This window comes from Rhipicephalus sanguineus, chromosome 3 (assembly GCF_013339695.2).
Source record: "Rhipicephalus sanguineus isolate Rsan-2018 chromosome 3, BIME_Rsan_1.4, whole genome shotgun sequence".
Classification (NCBI taxonomy): domain Eukaryota; kingdom Metazoa; phylum Arthropoda; class Arachnida; order Ixodida; family Ixodidae; genus Rhipicephalus; species Rhipicephalus sanguineus.
In genome coordinates this window covers 154,665,428-154,683,154 of record NC_051178.1, presented here as the reverse complement: position 1 = coordinate 154,683,154, position 17,727 = coordinate 154,665,428, and the positions used below count along the sequence as shown (strand labels likewise).

The 17,727-nt window shown below is 45.9% G+C and overlaps 1 protein-coding gene across 1 annotated transcript in view; it reads right to left on the bottom strand.

Annotated features, from left to right (window-relative positions):
• The window catches only part of LOC119387505 (sodium/potassium/calcium exchanger 2), a 261,407-nt gene that overhangs the window by 136,820 nt on the left and 106,860 nt on the right, over window positions 1-17,727 (bottom strand). The window contains exons 2-3 of the mRNA XM_049413531.1: window positions 11,774-12,093; window positions 8,537-9,211 (exon numbers count right to left, since the gene is read on the bottom strand). Of these exons, the coding sequence (XP_049269488.1) occupies window positions 8,537-9,211; window positions 11,774-11,965 (867 nt within the window). The 5' untranslated portion in view covers window positions 11,966-12,093. The remainder of the gene's footprint in view (window positions 1-8,536; window positions 9,212-11,773; window positions 12,094-17,727) is intronic.

Here is a 17,727-nt window from a genome sequence, read left to right as displayed (position 1 = left end):
TCTCTTTGTGAGTTTTTTCCCTCTCTCTTTTATTTTTCCAAAAAAGAAAAAAATCCTGACGCTGCGCTCGCTTCCAGCGAGTCCTGACGTCAGCGGCGTTTCGCAATCGCCGCCTGCCAGGACCTTAAAGTATTGCAGACATCGCATAAAAACACAAGCACAGTGACGAAGGTCAGTCGTAATAACGAGAACGGTAAAATAAAAAGAGAAAAAAAGTAACGAGGCACTGCAGCAGTTCTTGTTTATGGCGCCATGAAGAGTGTAGGAAATAATAATAGTAACTCGGGCCTTTCTGGGAAGGCGCATAGCGGACAGAAAAGCGAGTAAAAAAAAAGAAGGCAGGCGGCGATAATAGAGCGCTATGGGCACTCTTCGCAAACAAAAGTACACGCGACTCCGCGATGCCAAAGCGACCTTCGTTATCAACGGCTTGGCTTTGTTTGCCGGCGCTATATACATCAGGCTGCGGCCGGTTACTGAAGCCTCGTAGAGAATGGGCGAACACGAACACAAGGAGAACACACACCGACGCGAGATCTGTTCTTTACGTTTGTTTGATTTGTTTAGCTGCTGCCTTAACGCTTATCGAGCGTTATGCGTGGCTGCATTGGTGCCATTTCCGGTTATCTTCGGCACGCACAACTCGTTTGAATGAACAATAGTGGTCTGTTTCTCGGACTGCATTCCTATCTTACTGGCTGATGGTTATCGTATTGTTTTGTTGACGTTTTAATGCGTAGCATTATTTGGTAAGTCCGTCCAAATATTCTGCCAGTCTGTTACAAACCAACTATTGCAGTTGGTTTGTAAGGTTGTCCGTGATGGACCTCGTTGCCTTTGCATATAGTGTAGAGACAATTGTGTGTTGCACCTTTTCGCAAAGCAAAAAAAAAAATCATTGTCTTTTTTCATTGTTGCATGAGGTCTCTCTTCAAAAAGCAGCTTCAGATTTTATCAGTTACCATGTCGTTTCGCCAGCGAATATTTCTTCGCGCTCTCAAGATTCGTGGTTTCATATGTACAGCCGTCAGCACGCTTCACTCGAACGCTCCGCCGCGTGGCCTCGTCCCGCTTCGACTGACGCCAGCGCCGCCAAACGTTGGACATGGTATGTTTGTTGCAGCTAACGATAGATGGAGCGTGGGTCGATTTCACTAGTAAATTTCTGTTTCACTTTTACCTGAACGGCGGGTCGAATAGACTCACTTGGCAGGTCCGTTTTCGCCACCTAAGCATACGGCAACGAATTTCATGGGCGCGCGTGAGAACGCAGCCCCGAGCGAAATGCGGCAAAAAAGGACCTGCCAAGTGAGTGTATTCGACCCGCCGTCAGGCAGAAGTGAAACAGAAATTTACTAGTGAAATCAACCCGCGCTCTATCTATCGTTAGCTACAACAAACATGCCGTTTCCAACGCTTGGTGGCGCTGGCATCAGTCGAAGCGCGTCGAGGCCGTTTGAGTTAAGCGTGCTGACGGCTGTACATCGGCACTCTCGTGAAGACACAAATGAAGCAAAAAAAACTCAGAATTTGTTTGGGCCGTAAGTAGCGAATGTATTGCGGTACTACCCAAAGGGTTAGCGTCCAGAGACCGCCCTTACTGTAGTTTTTGGCTGATTGCCTGGACGTTCTCATTTTGTTCACGCAACGGTGCCGGATGATGGCACTGACTTTTGCCTCAAGATCACTTGAAGGTCGCCGACAACGGGAACTAAAAGCTCTTCATGCTTAAAAGAAAACGAGAAGACTAATGGGAAACTGCGGTAAGGCTGTTTCGCTCATCTATAGGATATAGAGACAGTACACAAATGAGCTTCATGTCGCTAAACTCCAGTTGGTTTGGTGCTGTGACTAGGCAACCCACACGCACGAAGCCCAGCCCGTTATATGTACGATCGAACGTTTGCCCGCAGATGTCACACAGTGATGCGCGCGAAAAACGCGCTCGTTTACGGTCGCCGACCTTGAGAGAAAGTTCGACCGCGTCTCGAGGGGGCCTTGGTGAACGCTTCCTAATTACTACCATGGAATCGATTTGCTGGGAACCGACAACAAAGCTGCATACCGATGGTAAACGTATCGGACCACGCCAACTAGACGTGACTTTATAAACTACCAAACTAACTTCAAGGTGACTTCGACCACACTCTGTAGACGGCTTCAGATTGCTGGGACTTTTCAACCTAAAGGTTTCTACGAGTTAGTGCAGTCGCTGCTGGTCATACTAGTCATAGACGCGCGCTAAAGAGGGGGGCGGGGATCCCCCCCCTCCCCCCAAGTACCTCATCTTTGTACTGAGTACTGATCGTAAGGGCTTCATTGGGAAGGGGTTTGGAAGAGGGAGGGGGGCTACTTCGCCCACTTCGGCCCTTCCCCCTCCACCCCCCTTAATGGAGAACCCTGCGTCTATGATGCTGGTAAAATATTGTTTCACTGTCTTCGCTCAAAACAGTCGAAGAAAAAACACCTGCATGACGGCACCAGCACAGGTGGTGACGAAATGTCTGTGTCTTGTTTTGATCTTTCTTGGGTAAACCCATTGGAACAAGATAACCAGTATAATGTCCTCCTAGATGTAGGAGCATATTTTTCGCGCAGTTGAATATACTGTGTATATGAGTATTTCTTCGCAACTGGCAGTGATTTGGAAACCCACTGGAGTAATTTCATGCGGGACAGTTCACTCGTTAGTGTAGCTTTTATAAAATTCGTGCAAAAATGCGATGAATGAGCGGTCAGTGTTTTTAGGAAGCGTTTGTGCAATTGGGTAGAATAAAGGGCAATAATTATGCAAGACACTAACATTACAGGTTTAACATGTAAATTATTTCCTCGAAAATCCTTCGCAGTTCCCACTCACCCAAAATTCAGCTCTAAGGAAATGGCTCAAAATAAATTATGGAATAAACATTTTATTAGAAGTAAGAAATAAATAGAAACTTGTCATTCACCCCACAAAAGTATACGAAAGACACACATACGGGTTTATTTAAAATCAAGTATTTTTAATTTTCCATGTCTTTGTAGATTTCTGCAAAACTGAAATGTGGTAACGTTTCCCTGCCCATCCCACTAACTTATTACTGTTGAAGATGCGACCGCTAAGTATGTATTACCCTAGTATAGCTTTATAAACTTTGCTCTCAGAGTATAAACATGAATCGCCCGTAATTCTATGCCGCGCGGCGAAGTTATGCTGTTCGGTCTGCTCCTGCAGTTGTGCTTGTAATTTTGCTCACATTACTGATTTTCATTGTTAATCATGGTCAACTTCATCTGCTTGTCTTAACAAACAACACTGCATGCTGTTTGTAACATTCGAAAAGAGCGTGAAGTGCAGTTGTGTGCGTTGTCACAAGCAGGCCTGAGTCGTGGTGTGAGTGCCACCGTTGGGCCACATCTTGTTAGCTCGTTTCAGCGCAAATAAAGTAAAAAAAAAACTCAAGCAACAAAAGGTGAAAGAACGTTGTCGTTGTTCCGGAGCATGTGAACATTGGCTTATAAACATACTAGGCATGGGCGAATAGTCGAGCATTTCCAATATTCGAACGAATACTAGAGTATTCGAATTAACTTCGACACGAATTTCAATTATTTGAAATTTCGAAGTAGGCGAAATGAACATACGACTGTAACGCCCTGAAAAGATGGTTTCACTGCTGCGTGTGCCTGTTATGCTGTAAAGCCAAATTTCCAGATAATATCCGCACTGCCGCGAAGCCACACTTCAAGGTTCAATGTACAAATTACATGTACCTCGAATAATTACTTTTTTATGCTTCAAAGCGAGTTATACTGATTTAACTGCACTAAATATAGCGCATTTTAAAACTTAACGTTCTTTACTTGTTATAACTTGCACCCTACTGCTATTCAAAGTTGCTTCCACATTGCTTCGAACCAAAAAGGGGATGCACAAGCCTTCTTCTAATTCTTAGAGATATTGTGGAAGTAAGTTTGGGCACAACAAAATTGTTCATTTTACTTTATAATATGTGACATATACTGTTCGAACTATTCGCTTTGAAATGATTCGACCAAATCAATATCTTCTTCGAACCTCAGATTTACTATTCGCCCATACTTAAAATACACACTTGGTGTTCACGTTCGAGTTGTTGGAAAGCAGGAACGGTTGTGTGGGGGAGAGCCCCGGAGCTTTAGCTCCTGTGTTTGGGGACTCCACGTGTGAAGGAAACAAACAAACAAGCAAACGAACGAACGAACGCACAGACAAACAAGGAAGCGATCACAACAGTAGAGTTTCGAGAAGAGTGACGGAGGCACCAGTCATGAGGAAGCAATAGCAACAACGGAAAAAGAAGTGAGGCACCATGCTAAACAAGAGTCACTGGATTGTCTTGGAGCATCATCGGGGCAAACGTTCTAAGAGCTCAACCGCCATTTTGGCTCCGGCTGTTGCCAACGGTAGCGGCCATTTTGGTTCCAAACGTTGTCGTAAGGCGTTTTCAGTGATGCCGTTCGCCACCTTCGGCTGATGTGGCGCATAAACCACCTGAGCGAAGACTATACTTTGCGGAGTTTGCCTAGCTTGTACACTCGGGCCTGTCCTAAATACGTGCACACTATTTTCTTTCGTGGCCATTTCTAAACTAAGAGAACGATTAGGCCAACGCAGCCAATGAAGTGTCTAGGATCGATATCAACGAGAAAATATATTTGGACGACCCTGTACATCTTAGCAACAGACAGATTTTTGTTTTGTTACTTAACAGTTTCGTGCACATATGGCGAGTGTAGGTGGGCTTAGGCAAACTTTAGTGTGACGATAGATGGTGCTATGGGCACTTGTTGCACGGTAGTGACACCCCCCCCCCCGTTTCGCAGCGCCGTCACTGGCGTAGCGATGGCGGTAGCGATACTCTGGCAACCATATCCAGTGACTCTACTCCATGCTTTGAGAACAGGGAGTGAAGAGTGACAGGCGATAAGAGAGATAAGAGACACAAAGAGGAACAGTCACACACACGCACACACACTGACGATGCAACAGTAGTCGTGCTCGGTCCTCAGCAGTGCACACGGTTGGCTGTGAGATCGAAACGGTAAGAAAAGCTACTTGTACTGCGTAATGGGACAGAGAATGCCACGTCAGTGATTGAAGTTGTTTCCAAAACAGTGACAAGGTGGCTTTTGATGACTTGATTGATTGAGTTGCATATCAGATTGATCTGTGAATCCATTTATCAGGTGTGAACGCCATTCTACGAGCTATCCTTACTACGATAAAGATTGATCTATGGTTACGACAGCTTTTTTTCGAATGTTTCCAACAGAAGCTGTCGTTACAAACATGAGGAGCAACGGTGCACTTCACTGAGGACCGAGGACCAATGGCATAGTGATAACAAGTATTGCGACGCAGTACGCCATTCTTGTGCGCACAAGGGGCGAGAAATGTGGGGACAGTCAGAGGTTAATGGGAGATGGGCCCAATGCGAGAAAGATGCGAATGAGAGGCGCCAGTCGGGCTACCAACGTCTCATGGCATTACCGTCTACATTGAGGATGCACAGACGATGTCGTGTGCAAGCAGGCGTCCGTTCCAAGTGCCCATGCAAAGAGGTTAGCCTTTGAGAGGACCAGATGCGTTGCGCAGCACGCTAATGACACAGTTGCACTCGGCTGTCAACCACTACGAACACATTGACCCGAACCATTGCGAATGTCTCAAATTGCCGCCGAGCAAGGTTATGACAAACATTTAGTACCGGCTGTGGTGCACAGGTATCTTTAAGAGTATGACTCCGCATAGCTTCCTTGCTTTATTAAAGAAATTACCTAAGTTTTCTTACCTTGCCGTTCATTCTACATTATCTGAATTCTGTTAAGCTGTCAATGCAGCAAGAACAAAATTGTTCCTTATTTTTGGTCATTTGCGTATATTTTTATGCCACAAGCGTCGGACAAATATGAGATAAGCCTCTTACGATTTCTTTATTATAGAGGGTTTCACTGTTTGCTAACACAGGCCCTGGACCGCTTCCGGTTTCCTGCGCTGGCGTAGGCTAGCAGGATTGACGGGGAACAAAAGCCTTGGCGAGTAGCCCGTAGAGTTTCAACACTTTTCTCCCTGTGTCTAGCAAAATATTTGAATTAAATATTCTTCTAAGCTGCACACAACACTAGAAGAGTTAGTCTTTAGCTATAAGCGCCTTTCCTTTATGTGAAACTGGAAAAAGAGTATTCCCTTACTCTGACAAATCTTTAAAAAAAACGCTTTACGCTTCGGTGTTGCAGAATAATAAATGAGGTGACCGGAAGTTTCTTGGGGTACACCACGTGCTCCTGCTATCGCAATCTTGAAACCGTCTATATAGAACGAATATCGATCCAGCGAGTGCGTCTTTGAATTTGCGGTTAATTGACATGCTAGACAGGAAACATTACAAAAGTAAAGTGCCATCAGACCCTTCCTATGTGCCTTGAATGCCGCGTATCGAATCTGGTCCTCTCAACAATTCAGCGTCCTACTTCAGCCAAAGCTAGCGAGGAGTACTAGCTTTCTTTTAGGCCAAGCACGGGTCAAACCGATTCCGAAAGTTCTGGACTGCTTTGCTTCACTTAATTTTTATTACTAATGCTGTTGCACACAAAGGATTGTCTTTTTTTAGTTGGCAATGTTTGCATTCAAAGCTGTTCAAGGCTCTCTTGCCAGTGCCCCGCTGTATGTTCGAATTTTGGTCAGCACTTAAAACGATTTACGTTAGCTGCTAAAAAGGCAGCTTCAATCCCGTGTAATGTGATACACTTGGAAGAAATACATGCAACTTCATACCACCTCGCAATGAAAAAAAAAAGGGGGCTTGAGAAAGCACATATTAATTATGTATTTCAATGCCTTTCGTATGCTAAAGTATCAATACACAATGTCGCTTACATTAGCCGCATAAGAGAGCCTGGCTACGTCTTCTTGTGCGCTGACAATGTCTCCGTCGAGATTAGAAGCATTTTCCGCATCCGTCTTCTTGTGCAGACACTGCGAGCAACCGCCATCTTGTTTAGACAGCAAGGCAGCCGCCATCATTTGTTTCTTCGGATGCTAGCTGGCTCCACGAGACTATGTACTTAGATGACTTCATCAGAAAACTTCAGATGGCCGAGTCTATTTTGTTGTCTACCGTCTACATCGCGTACTGGAATAGAGTGTTCCCTTCTTGTTCAGCTTAAGCAAGTCTTTCGGAAGCGGTTGGACCACGAGCAAAGAGAGAAAGCGGGTGTTACGAAGCACATGTTAGGATAGGCCTAGCGAAGCATGCCGAGTGCTCCGTTTCGGCCGAAGCCGTACTGATAGCGACGAGCCTCGAGCTTCGGCCGGCACCGCTTTACCGCGTTGCTTTGAAGCGCGACAGCGAAGCTGAGACTCGCGCGGCATCTACAGATGACACCGGCTTCGGCCGTACTAGGCGGGCAGTAGACTGTACAGCTAGACGCGCTGCTCGCTCCCCCGGTAGCTGCAGTGGGTCACTGAACGTGCTCAAGGCCGGCGCACGCTTCCCTTTTGTGGAGTCCGCTCAACGCTGCTGTTCATTGACCGGGTGAGGGCAACGATAGCAGCGCTGCGACAGAGTTCTTTGAACAACGTGACTAGACATACTAGTTTGTACCATAACAATGGAAGGGTTAATGACAATGGGCCTTAGGCGTGTCCTTTGTTACGTTACGAAGCAGCGCGTCTTGCCACGAGAAACAAGGAGCCTGGAAGACTTTTTTTTTCTTTACGGAAAGTTGTTACCGTCAACGAAGAATTCATCCAGCTATATATAGACAGTCATTCACCCATTCAAGGTGTCGCGTCTGAGCTCAAAATGTTGACGTGAAAGTCACTAGATATTGGCAGAAGATAAAGCAATTCGTTATTTGCTGTAACATGTTCCATCGGCGTCAAAGCGACTTCGCTCTGACCAGCATCCGCTAGCAGTAAGAAAACAGACGGGACGATTTATTTTGCTGCCTGTTAAGCGAATGTGGCAAAAAGCATTCAATACATTTACGCAACAAGGAAAACAACCTGCTTAACTTTTGTGTAATGGAATAGACAACAAAAATAGCGATAAAGTAGTAAAACACGCATGTCTATCTAAGGAATCCGTATCCTGTACTTAGTGTACAAGATTTCAAATTTATTTTCTTGTTTTCTCTCTCTCTCGTTCTTTATTCAAATTACAAAAGAAGTGATAGCAGTAAATGAAGCGATATTTCCTTAACACGGAGACTCATACGCGCACTACCCAAGTACCGGCCGCATCATTCAGCGCAATAAGCGCAATAAGCGCAATATTCGAGAAAATTTCGAACAAGAAACGTTTGATCGCTTGCTTTCTTTTTCATGAACGGATGTCGAAGTTGCTGCTACACGCCCAGAAATCTCGCCAGAGAAATACCGATGCGTTCGCTCGTTCGCAGTTACGTACGCAGCGTTCAGTGACCCACGAGCCGTCCGGGGAATGGAGCGAGAGGGGGGGAGAAGGGACAGCAGCAGCGTTAGAGGAGAGCGTCTTGCCACGAGACTCACATGCGGCATGAGGTGATCCGTGCTGCCCACACGCGTCACCTTGTTGCGATTGAGGAGCTTCTTGAGCATCTTCTCCACCCCTTCGTTGAACTTCATGAAGGTCACGTAGGAGGCGTAGCAGAGGAGCAGCACCAGGGCCTCCCACCAGTAGATGATGCTGTCGCGGAAGAAGTGCATCAGGATGATCAGGATGACCGAGTAGAAGCTCACGTCTCGGAACAGCGGCCACCAGGTGAGCTGGAGCACCGACTTGGAGAAGATGGCGCACATTGAAATGACGAACAGGATGTTGAACACGGCCGAGCCCACGATGGTGCCGATGCCGACGTCGTCGAACGAGATGAACACTCCGATCACGCTCGTGAAGAGCTCGGGCGCCGAGCCGCCGGCGGCCATGAACGTGGCGCCGGCCACGTCCTCGGAGATGTCCAGCTTGACGGTGATCACGTCCAGCGCCGGTATGAAGAACTCGTCGCACACGATGGCCAGCGCCACGAACATGTACACCATGCCCATCACGTGCAGGATGACGGCGCCCCGCTTCCGCTGCTCCTCGGAGAACAGGTCCTCGGGAAACTGGGCCCGTTTCACCGTTTCGTTGTTTTCGCTCTCGTTGGTTTTGGGGCTGTTCAGCAGGGACCGAGAGCTCCACGACAGCCGGCCCATGTGCTCCAACTGCGCCGACGGGGGGACGCGGAGATGTGAGAGAAGGTTTTAGCGCTTGCCAAACTTTTCGTTACGATTATTTCATGTACCTATTACCACCACTTACCTAACTTTTTACGAGTATTACACGGATTCCATCGCTTTACAACTACTACAACTACTACTACCACTACTACAACTACTACTACCACTACTACAACTACTACTACCACTACTACAACTTCTACTGTTACTACTACTACTACTACTACTACTACTACTACTACTACTACTACTACTACTACTACTACTACTACTACTACTACGACTACTACTGCTACTACTACTACTACTGCACTGTAAAAAAAGAGTTTGTAAACAGTTAGTAAACGCATGAATTTACTGGTTTCGAGCGTATTTTACTACCTTCTATCATCTATCTACTAGCCACCAGCTAGTAAAGGTAGTAAATTTTGCCGTTCCTAACCAGTGAGCCTTTCTTAGTGCTTTTAACCAGGTAACTACTAAGCCTATGTTGCCAGATGCTTCGTAGACACCGCAGTATATTATGCCGTAATTGTGACAGCCATATGCAAGTAGTATACTAATACCACAACGACTACTACTAAGTAGGCGGAGGAGGAGGATGTTGGTTGCAGGCTGATCTAGCCTTGCAAGGTATGCAGTCAATAACCCTCCCGGTGGCCTCCCTTCAGAAACTATGAGCAACACGGTGACCACAATGTCGGTAACTGTCCTTTAGACAATTCGTTAGGTTTCAACTTTAAAACTTCGTTCTTGGCGAAACGCGTCTCAGTGATCACGATGACTATTCACATACGCTGGCTGTCTTCATACGAAGCAAAGCAGGGTAGGTCAGTACAAACCTTTCATATGCATGAACGCGCCTACAGTGTAATGCGAATTACATTGACGAGAAAACGCGTATGCAGAAAACACCAGCGCACAGTACATTTTCCCAGTCTCTGAAAATCCATTCATCATTTTGACGGAGTTTTGTTTTGTTATCACTAAAGGTCGTCATTATTATATTTCTTAGCTTTTTCGTAGGCGTTAGTAATCTCGGGATAGTGATTTTGTAAGAAACCCAGCTATGGGGTCGTCTAGATTGTTAGCCCAGAAGCTTTTTGGCATGCAGTTAGAAGTATACATAGACACTGATTATGTTTCTTTAAATAAATACAACGTGAAATGGTGGCTTGCGGTTCATTACAAAGTAAAACAAGCTCGTGTAATATTTCTATGCACACCATACTTTTAGTCGTGCACACCAGGGTCGCAAGTGTACCCATCTTAAAGAATTTCTTACGCCGCACCCATCCTATCGACAGTTTTTGCTGCAGCTGCCCTACAACGTCGCCTGCATAGTTCTGACTCGCGTTGTTAGCCATTGTTGGCAGGTCTGCCGCAGTCTGCACGATACTAGTCATGTCGATTCTCGTAGCTTCGCACGCTCGGCCCAGATTCTGCGGGTACGTGTGCGTTGTACAGTCTGGCTGCCCTTTTGCGACTCAAATAGATTTCCTTTCTTTTTGTCCATCCCAACAGCAACGTTCGATTCGGCTGTATGAAGTATTATTCTCCCGGGTCCCACTGATTAGCTCGCTTCCAAAACGGCGCCGCCATAATCATGGGAGACCCACATTCCAGCCCGTATAACGCAGAATTTGTTCTCCTCCGTGGTGGTCGAAATGGACGAATGGTTTTCCTTGCCATTACATATATTTTTTGTCTATCCGATTTTTATCTTTCAGTGTCTGCTTTCTGTAGTGATTTTGCTAAACCACGGCGCCTCTCTCTTTTTTTTTCTTTATCTTTATTTTTGCTCTTCTGTCGCGTTCTGTTTGATATCTTTAAACGAAACGAAAGAAAGCGTCACCGTGCCGATATCGTACTCCGCATACTCACTGCCTGACGAGCATAACATACTACATACGTCGGCGTTAATGAACGTAGCACGACAAAATTTTCGTTTGCTTAAAAGTGGACGATTAAAGGAAGCATAGAATTGAACCGAACGTTTCGACAAAGAGATCACTGTTTTATAGAAGGTTACTTAACTTCACTCTTATAAAGTAGACGTCCTTTAGGGAAATGTTAATAACAAATAATTGTCGGGGTTTAACGTCCCAAAATTTATGCAAATATTCACTTCAGCATCTGACACTTCGCCTGCTCGCCCACTCTTCATCGTGATTTCTCCAGCATTTGCCTTGCTAGATGCTTTCACATGGTAAGTGAACCGCCCTGAGTGACCATACTTTTATTATAGCAGACATACACTCCTCGGACACCCTATGTTGTCTCTCTTTTTCTTTCTACTCCCCAGTTCTCTTGAACTCTGTATAGTGTCGCAAACCCTACTCTCGTCCAGTCACCCTATCTATCTATCTATCTATCTATCTATCTATCTATCTATCTATCTATCTATCTATCTATCTATCTATCTATCTATCTATCTATCTATCTATCTATCTATCTATCTATCTATCTATCTATCTATCTATCTATCTATCTATCTATCTATCTATCTATCTATCAAATGTCTGAAGGAGGTCGATCGACACTCACGCCTTGGCCATGCCGTGGTCCTTCTGTGCCGCAGCCGGTCAAAGGCGGCGGGGTCTGTAGGTAGCTGAGGCCTCCGAAGACGAGGATGGCCGATAGGAAGACGAGCCGCGGGTCCCGCCAGCGGCGCCGGCGCGCGCAGCGGGAACCCAGCAGCGGGGTTCGTTGCTGGTGGGAGGAGGAGTGGGCGCCCATGGCCGGGGCTTCGCGGCCGACAGTCAGGCAGAGGTGGGACGCCCGCTGCAGCGCAGCGCGTTGGCCCTCGCGGGGCCCGGACCGAGGGCGCGTGGCCTCTTGGCCATCGACGACCGGGCCCACGTCATCTGCGAATGGTCGGCAATGAGAGAGATAGCAATTGTTAATGATATCACCGGAGATGTTATCCTGGTTTATCATCTGGATTGCTACTCCAGTCATCGGATGACGCCTACGACTCATACAATGATCACATACACACACGAATAATACGTACAGTCACAAACACACGTATATGCACAAAAGAGTCATTCATAAAGATGCATTCTTCTCCTCCGCGGTCGAGTGGATGTTACCAAGAGTATTCTGGGACACTTAAAGAGAGAGAACGAACTTTGTCATTCGTGCATCATAAAAAAAAGATCTCTCCACCTCTCTTCAACTTCAGATTGATACAACTACGGGGCATATCTTCATTCTGTACGTTTGTCCTTGATGCGGTTGGAATCAAATGAACCGGAATCTTTTTTGATAGGCGCCCTATTCGATGAAAATGCGGTGTAACGTACGACCTTTAATAGGAAAAAAAAAACAAGAACAGAGATCATCAACCTACTGAATTGGAAATTCATCTATGTGTCTGTAAGACGAAAAGATCCATCACTTTGTTTCAGTGATACCTGGAGATGGAAACAATAACAACACAAGTCCTTCTTCCGGTCGGGTGGACGACTATCTCTTCCTCTCAATATAGAAAAAAAAGCACGTCGTCTCAAAGCGGCCCCAGGCGTGCAGTAAGGAAAAGCGACAATCGTGCGAGTGCGTCGCCCGTATAACATTGTCCGTGATAAACGATGCAAATGCGGCGACTGTAAATCAGATCGCATCTTCGCTTTGCTATTTTATCGCGCTTTCACGGCGCAGGCGACAAAGGCGCACTCGCTTCCAACGAGGTGCCGCCATTTACCCACGATTCGGTTGCTTTTCGTTCGTTTGTTGATTCCTTTATCGGTTTTGCTAGGCCTGGCCCGACCTCGTAGGGTCGGCCGTTTAAGGTTATTGCTTTTCCGAGTAGCTTTTTAGACTCGCATTCGATCTTTCTCTTCTTCTCTAGTCTACGTCTTTAATTTATAGCTTGCTTTTATCGCAATACAGAGAAGATGTAAGTCGAGCCGCAGGAAGTCGCCGAGAACGCGCAGTCCAAAGGAAGCTCATATTTCACGGCTTTGACCAACCCGACCACTGGAAATAACAACCACGACACCGCAGAGACCACGGTGGAGTCTACCTCTTTCCCTCGCATTCTCTAACTCTCCTTTTCTCCCACATGATTCCTCTTATTCGCTGCTTCCCCGTTTTTATTTTTTGCTCTAAATGCCACGGCAGCTGAAACGAGGAGATACCAACTTCGCCATCGCCTCGTCGCTGTTCCGGTTAGGTTCCATGTTTCAAACCAGTAGCTTCTTCCCCCTCTCCCCCCATCTCCCTTTTTCTTTAGCTTTTTTTTTTTTTTTGCAGTCATCTCGACTGCCGCCGGATTCATCGAGGTTGCCGTTCGTATCGTCGAGAGTTCTTTTATTATAGGCTGCAGATCGAGTGTCGTGTTCGCAACATGGCGGCGATGGCGTTTCATTGCCAGCTCAGTTCGTGGCGCATCGTCTCCGTGACCTTTGACGTCCCGCTGCCACGCAGTAGTTTCCGAGTTAGATTCGCTGAAACGGAGATCGCCTAATAGTCTCGAAGTTGTCTTCGCGATACAAAATAAAAACATTTTTATTACAACGCCATCTCATAACGTCTCAAAGATTCGCAAGCAACTTGGAAGTATGATGGACAAAAAGATTTAGTAGCGAGTATTTACTCATTTTCGCAGTGCAAGGAATTATAAAATTCATGCTTCGGATAACACTGACTAAGAGGAATAATTGCAGGATGTTCGTCATTTGTGCGTAAAATCTTTGTTGAACATACGAAACGTTAAACGCGTTGTAAGCATTCGTCGAGCTGATATCGTTGTTTTGCAGAGAAATGTGTCACAATTGATATGGTTATGTGTTGCTCGTGTGTTTTGTTACGTATAAGTGTGCAAGACTTATATGCTTGTTTCCAGCCTCTTTTCTTTACATTATGCTATTTACGGAACTGCGCGAGAAAAAAAAAGCACCAAAATTGTTCCAACACGCCAGTCACAAGGTTGTGTAAGAAGTTCATTTATCGAGCCTTTCCTCGCGTTTGCTCCAAAGTTGGAATAATAAGCGCATCAAACGCCAAGGTGCGAACGATCAATCCTACCTAGAATCGATAATATTGACTTGATTATTCTCACATCACTCGATATATTCTTTTCGAAGCCAAGAAAACGATGTAAACGTGCAGGGTTCGCAAAGTATTGACAAGAAAGTCAGTCCAGTAAGTCGGTAAATGAGTTTCTTCGGACACAGTTTCTAAAACAAGGCTAAGTCATCAGAACTCATTCGTGAAAGTGCTCTTTACGCGATGATTAATAGCCCTCCCCCCCATAGAGTTTCCTAAAATGACCTAGAGGGAACTCTGGCGCTGCGATCGTTCAGCCACCATGGGAATGATGGGTAGTACACGGATTTGCCTAGTCTTCGTGCTTGTGGGCTTCGAACGCACTTGTGGCTTTGTTTATAGCTATGTTTTGGTTTTCTTTCGGACGGATAAAAGAATGGATCGTTGTGAACTTCGTGACCAGATTTGAATCGGTGAGCCTAAAGAAGTTAAAGTGGTGAAGTGAAACTGCTGATTTTTGCTGAACTTCGTTTTGCGACAAAGTGGATGCAGGCGACGCGGAGCCAAACGGAGCCGAAAGAACGAAGTTTAGACAAATCTGTGTACTACCCATGATACCCATGCTGGCTGAAGCGCGATGCATTGCAGCTCCCATAGACACTAGCGCCAGAGTTCCCTCTAGTAAGTATTGTAGGAAACTCTATGCTCCCCCCTCTCCCTCCCCCTCCCATCGTTAAGCACATAAGCGCGACTCACATGTTTGCCACATTAATTCTTTGTCGTCGCCCACGTCAAGCTTCATCAATCGCTCTTTCCCATTCACCGAGCTATGGGGTCGCGCGCTGTTGCAATCTAATCAATCAATCGAAGTGAACTTGATGTTAGTCCGTCTGCAATCACTTCGTACGGGATCAGAAACAACGAATGCTGAAATGTCACTTTTGCAATTTTATGTATTTTTGAGTCAATGTATTTTTTTGACAAGTGGCACGCCATGTGCTCTTTGTACGAGCTGCACTGCAAAAAAAGAAAAAAAACTCGGAGGGCGCTTGAGCTCCGCCTTGAAGAGTAGAACGTGATAGCGTAATCGGGCCCCGTGCGCATCGCCTTCTCAATTGCTAGCCTAGCTTCGGTTCTTGGTGCATGCCTCAACCGTGCTGCAAGGAAACGAACGACTTTGCGCGTAACATTGGCTTCATGGTTTCAAACTATCCTAGAATGCCTACTGCGAGTACAGTTGCACAGTGCCCACCACGCCATAATTCTTCCTTTTGCGAATCAGCGAAGGGCCCACTAGGCGTCCGTAAGGCAACACGCGAACCGACGTAGCTGCTCACTTTGTTGATGCTTTTGCTGATGGCGATAATTAAATATGTTTGAGCGCTTTGTAATGGGTGGGCCTTTAAAACACCTACTCGTTGCTCAATTCACGTGCTTTTACGCCTGGCGCGATTCTACGCTTCTGCCACGCAATATTACATGCGTTAAAGACACTCCTCCCACTACAATACATTCATATGGTGTTTTTTTTTTCGCAGCTTCTTCAAGCAATGGCGTGGCTCTGAGGCAGAACACCTGCTTTTCACGCAGAAGGCCTGGGTTCGATTCTCACTCGAACCGAAGTTTTTTTATTATTTATTTTAGTTGCATATTTCTCGATCTTTCGGTCACGAACTAGATGATGATTTTTCGCTCACAACCAACGACGTCGACAACGGAGTTTCTGCGAAACGATTCTTTAACGCTATCGCGTTAAAATTTGCAACCTTTGAGGTGTTACTGTTCATGGCTCTGCTCATCTGTATACATTAGTAACATTCGATAACAGCGTTGCCAAGCTAGCGTTTACGAATAATGAAATAGCCCACAAGTGTTAAATCCGCGCACCTTCGCTGTAATTCCTACACAATGTGAAGATCGCATTTCGGAGAAGAAAAATGTAAAATTCACAGAGCTGGACAGCATGTAAATTTACAAATATTATTCCTCAAGACACTGCCTCACTTCATGCACAACACCGGTCTTACAATACACATCTGATACACATATACACACAAATTATTATACCTTAAAGGGAAATCTCTATCGCAAAAATAAAAGGCTTTTTGCTCTAAAGTTTCACGGTGCTTTCTTTCGAAGATCCCAGTGCCAGTTTTTTCGAAAGGTGTGCCCTTTTAAAACTTTCCAATTATCTCTGCTTCCCATTATTGTTTTATCCTCCTCCTATTTTGCGCTTACGCAGGATGCGCTTACAGCGTCGAGCGCGTCTTTTTCCCAGGGTCGGATGACACAACCCCGGCGAGAATTAGTGGCGCAATATAACAGGTTTCTGCTTTCCTGATTGGCTGATGCCTGCCCTATTATATCTCCCCTAGCTACGGCCTTACTATCATTTTATGTTTGAGATGCGGAAAAGACGGCACGTGTTCCGCAGAAAGTGTCCTTTAATCTGACACGTCAGAGACAGCCATGGCAGCCCAGTGGAGCACGTTCGAAGCGGGTAAACATCGCTGGGATGAGAAAGCTTTTTTTTTTCTAAACAAACAGTAAAACAGGCTCTGTAGGCGACGCGAATGCGATCCCGCTTCTGTGACGCGTTTGTTTCACCTTTAACTGCCTAATATCTTGCCCTTTTTTATTTTTGTTTCTGAAAAGCACTTTAACGAGATCACTGATGTCCGCTTTACCTACAACCTTAATGTGCTCTGTCTTTCTTTTTTCCACTGTGTAAACATCTGCACAGCAGGCGTGTCGTATTTACAGCACGTAACGATGCATGGGTGTGGGGTTAATTGGAAAGAGTAAAAAAAGGAAGGGGAGGGCTGTGAAAGATCGCACGTCCTCCAAACGAGCTTTACTTTTAACTCTTTAAATGCACATCTCTTATCTGCGTCCCGAAGTACAGCAACAACAAAACCTAGATCCTGTAATACCCGACAGATTAGACGGGAGCCGGCACAGATGGTACCTATGGCAACATCGGAACGGGGTAAACAAAGTTTTCAGAAAGAGCGAAAAGAACGCAATAAAACACACTGGGCCTGATCCCATCCTTTTTCCGTCATTAGCGCTGTTTCCAGAGCTCGTATACGGATTTCGTTCGGTAAAACTACCGTTTAGGTTAGCGAGAGGACAGAAAAAATCGGTCTTTCGTTCGTTTTACCTTTAAAGCTCTTTCATTTCAGCGTTCACAGTTTGCAGAAGTGGGCAAAACAAGGTAAGCGAGAACGAAACGGCCTTTTGCCTTGGTAGGATATAAAGGATACGGCAGGGAACAAAGGAAAGTCGACGCAACGGTTTTCCTTTCTCGTGGTCCACTAAAGCGAAGCGCCTTCGTAGGCGTCACTGAAGAAGCCGTCGGTTCGGCAGTTTTCCGTTTATAACGACCATAAAAAGAAGTGAGAAGCGGCAACGCCTGTAGAGACGAGGTAGGCAGAAGCAAGATCAGCGGATACTCGGCTTCAGAACGTTCGCGCTTTCAAAAAGGCCGGGACAAAAGGGCCGTGGTG